Source organism: Triticum aestivum, chromosome 6A, assembly GCF_018294505.1.
Source record: "Triticum aestivum cultivar Chinese Spring chromosome 6A, IWGSC CS RefSeq v2.1, whole genome shotgun sequence".
NCBI classification, from domain to species: Eukaryota; Viridiplantae; Streptophyta; class Magnoliopsida; order Poales; family Poaceae; genus Triticum; species Triticum aestivum.
The window spans coordinates 88,486,338-88,488,560 of NC_057809.1; the positions used below are offsets into that span (position 1 = coordinate 88,486,338).

Genomic DNA, 2,223 nt, shown 5'->3' on the forward strand with positions numbered 1-2,223 from the left:
TGACAGCCAGCTGAACATTTGAGCAATAATCAAGAAAGCATACCCGTCCAAGAGAAATAATACAGTAGCTTTTTGGGTAAAGAAGAGAAATAATAGCTGATATGTGCACAATAGTAAGATATTCTCCATAATAATATATTCCATGTGTGTTGTTTATAACATATTCTCCAAGAGTAGAATAAGATATGAGCCTTGCTGCAAGGCTGCTCCAGCTATGCCAAAGGCAGGAGGCTCCAAGAACAAGAGCCGCCCGTTGTTTCCAACCCCAACCACCCCACCCCACCCCGCCCATAATATACGCCCGCCCTCGCAAGAACACCCAGACCTCACATGCTTTGATCCCTCACCCTTCCTCCTCCTCCTCCTCTTAACCTCCTCCGCCGCAGCCCGTGCTCTCCCGTACTTCTTGGAGCCGATCATCGCAAGGTCGACCAACCAGCCACTCTTCACCGTTTCTTTGGCGCCACACCACCGCCGGTCGCCGAGATGATGATGGGGTACTTCTGGGCGCCGAGGAAGTCGGCGGCGGTAGAGAGGGACCAGAGCCTGCGGGCGGGGCTGCTCGTCGACGGAGGCAGCGGCGAGGCGGCGGCGGTGCCCAAGGGGTACTTCGCGGTGTACGTGGGCGCGGAGGCGCGGCGGTTCGTGGTGCCGATGAGCTACCTCCACCAGCCGGCGTTCCGGGCGCTCATGGAGCTGGCGGCCGAGGAGTTCGGCTTCGGCCAGGCCGGCGGGCTCCGCATCCCCTGCCGCGAGGAGGACTTCGTCGCCATCGTCGCCGCACTCGAGGCCACGGCCGAGTCGCGCCAGCGCCGGCGGAGCGCCGCCGGCAGGAAGAGCAGGAGCAACGCCACACCATGGTGATTGATCATGCTCATGCATGGCGACGTAGAAGAAGAGTTTTTTGTCCCGGTCATGTGGATGGACGCCGTGTCTTTGCGTAGCGCGAGCATGGCCGTCGCCGATGATCCGTCCGATTTCCGAATCACCATTGGTTTGCTAGTAGATAGATAATCTCTCACTCGTGTCTGGACTCTGGAATAACGATGATCTTGTAAAGGGGCCCTTCTTTTTTGTTTTCGAGCAACATCGATCTTGTAAGGGCTCTGAAACTGACAATTGAAAGATGATTTTGATTTCCATGATACATGCATGCATCCTCATGTTCCTCCAGCTGATCAGAAGATTTGAGCCAGATATTGTTCTCCAGAAATTGTGTTTTTATTTTTCTTTACAATTAAAAAGGTGTCCTTTTATGTCTACTCAAATATGAACAGCCTGTATCCAAATGGAATCTCCTGCTAGCATTCTGCAAGCTGGAGAAGCTGCACTCACATATATTCTGGTTATCTGTTTAGAATGTTCCTCAAAATTGCTATAACATGCACCTAGCATGTTCTATTGATATCTAAGAAGATACTTGCAGCTGGGACAACTGAAACAGGTGGCACAATTAACCCCATAATTCCTGGGAGAGAGGAACTTCTCCTCCTTTTACTGTTTTTTTCCTCAAAAAACTAGGAGAAACACTACCTTCTAATCTTGTGTATATGAATAGCTAGCCCCACACTAACCTATTTATCTCAATATGCATGCATGCCACATCAGCATGCGACTTGCATGGTAAAAAACTCACCTCAACATCCAATCATGCGGGAAAAAGTTCACCTCACTCTGCAAACATGTGCATGAGAATTTACATTCTGTTATGCTATTTATATTTAATAAATATTTTACAACTATACAATGATCAAACATAATGAATCATATGTAGTTTTAGTTTTACTTCTCATAGTATTACTCAAAATATCCATGTACCATACAAGCAAATATCACTAAAATATATGTTCTATGTTCTATATCTAAATAGCTAGCCTCTACTAATTTATTTATCTCAACATGCAAGCATGCCACATCAGCATGCTACATGCATGGAAAAAAAGACCAACCTCAACATCGAATCATGCATGAAAAAAAAAACACCTCAACTTACGAGCGTGCACGAGAATTTCTTTTCATTCGGCTATTTATATTTAATAAATATTTATATTTTACAACTATACGAAGATCAAACGCAATAAATTATATGTGGTTTTTTAGTTCTCATGTTAGTACGTCAAATATCCATGTTCCATGCAAGTATATTGCAAAATATTCCCGTAACAACGTGCCAGGTATCATCTAATTATGAAGGCATGTAACATGCAGTTGCCAAAAAGTAAC

The 2,223-nt window shown here is 45.9% G+C and overlaps 1 protein-coding gene across 1 annotated transcript; it reads left to right on the top strand.

Annotated features, from left to right (window-relative positions):
- Positions 1 to 287: 287 nt before the first annotated feature.
- On the top strand, positions 288 to 1,147 carry LOC123130360 (auxin-induced protein 15A). Its single transcript, XM_044550274.1, has one exon. The coding sequence runs from the start codon at positions 487 to 489 to the stop codon at positions 862 to 864; it is 378 nt and encodes a 125-aa protein (XP_044406209.1). The 5' UTR covers positions 288 to 486; the 3' UTR covers positions 865 to 1,147.
- Positions 1,148 to 2,223: the final 1,076 nt, after the last annotated feature.

Coding starts and splice junctions, on each gene's coding strand:
- LOC123130360 (XM_044550274.1), top strand. CDS start 487: ATGATGATGGGGTACTTCTGGGCGCCGAGGAAGTCGGCGGCGGTAGAG.